This window comes from Brassica oleracea, chromosome C4, assembly GCF_000695525.1.
Source record: "Brassica oleracea var. oleracea cultivar TO1000 chromosome C4, BOL, whole genome shotgun sequence".
In the NCBI taxonomy this organism is placed as follows: Eukaryota; Viridiplantae; Streptophyta; class Magnoliopsida; order Brassicales; family Brassicaceae; genus Brassica; species Brassica oleracea.
In genome coordinates, this window is record NC_027751.1 from 34,962,534 (window position 1) to 34,963,998 (window position 1,465).

At 40.7% G+C, this 1,465-nt stretch overlaps 1 protein-coding gene across 1 annotated transcript in view; it reads left to right on the forward strand.

Annotated features, from left to right (window-relative positions):
* The first annotated feature begins 16 nt into the window (after positions 1-16).
* The window catches only part of LOC106338732, a 2,889-nt gene continuing 1,440 nt past the window's right edge, over positions 17-1,465 (forward strand). Inside the window, exons 1-2 of the mRNA XM_013777638.1 lie at positions 17-1,213; positions 1,308-1,449. Coding sequence (XP_013633092.1) covers positions 17-1,213; positions 1,308-1,449 — 1,339 coding nt within the window. The remainder of the gene's footprint in view (positions 1,214-1,307; positions 1,450-1,465) is intronic.

Consider the following 1,465-nt stretch of genomic DNA (forward strand, 5'->3'; position numbering starts at 1 on the left):
CAAGGTTGCTGCTATCATGGGTCTTTACCGTATAAAGGTCAAGAGTGGGATGTCAGAGAGCTATTTTGACCAGCTAATGACATTAGTTCATGACATGCTACCTCCAGATAATGTTCTGCCTAAGTCTACGGATGAGATGAAGAAGTTCTTAAAGGTGTTTGGTTTTGGTTATGATGTCATCCACGCCTGCAAAAATGATTGTATCCTTTATAGGAAACAGTATGCGGAGTTAGTTTGCTGTCCAAGATGTAGTGAATCAAGATGGGAAAGAGATAAGCACAATGGTGAGGAGAAGAAAGGAGTTCCATGTAAGGTCCTTAGGTATTTTCCCATAAAAGAGAGATTCAAGAGGATGTTTAGATCGAAACGGTTGGCTGAGGATTTGTGTTGGCACTTCAACAATGCAATTGAAGATGGATCTATGCGGCATCCTGTGGATTCTTTGACTTGGGTTCAGGCAAACGATAAGTGGCCGGAATTTTCTGCTGAAGCAAGAAACCTGAGACTAGGTCTTTCTACTGATGGGATGAATCCATTCTCGATCCAAAACACCAAGTACAGCACGTGGCTGGTTCTCCTAGTTAACTACAATATGGCGCCAACTCAGTGCATGAAAGCGGAGAACATTATGTTGACGATGTTGATACCTGGACCAACAGCACCTAGCAACAACATTGACGTGTATCTACAGCCCCTGATAGAGGACCTCAAGGACTTGTGGACCGAAGGTATTGAAGTTTATGATGCCTTTAAGAAGGAGAGTTTTAATTTAAGAGCTATGTTGCTGTGGAGTATCACAGATTACCCAGCTTTAGGGACATTAGCTGGATGCAATGTTAAGGGGATGCAAGCGTGTATTGTATGTGGGAAGGAGACACCGCATAGATGGCTTAAGTTTAGTAGGAAACATGTATATATGGGCAACAGGAAGCGACTGATGCCTGGTCATCCCGACAGACGTAGAAAGGGTTGGTTTGACAACACAGTGGAGTCTGGTGTTTCAAAGAGGATTCAGGGTGGGAAAGAAATATTTGACAGCTTTAGAGGATTTAGAAATGATTTTGGAAAACCATTAGCTAAAAAGGAGAAGCGTAAAAGGGCAGAAGCAGAAGATGACGATGATGAAGCTGCAACAGCTGAAGAAATCGAAGAAGAAGATGATTTATGGAGGTTGAAAAAAAAGTCTATCTTCTTTGACTTACCATATTGGAAGGTATACGTTCTGCTTTACAATTAATTTTAACTTTCTGAATTTATGTAAGCTAATTAAATTGTTTCTGATAATTAACTCTACATAATGTTTGCAGGAAATGCCTGTCAGGCATAACATAGATGTTATGCACGTCGAGAAGAACGTCTCAGACGCACTACTATCTATTATTATGAATAATGCAAAATCAAAGGATGGGTTGAAAGCAAGAAAAGATTTAGAAGACATGGGAATCAGGAGCAACTTACATCCAGA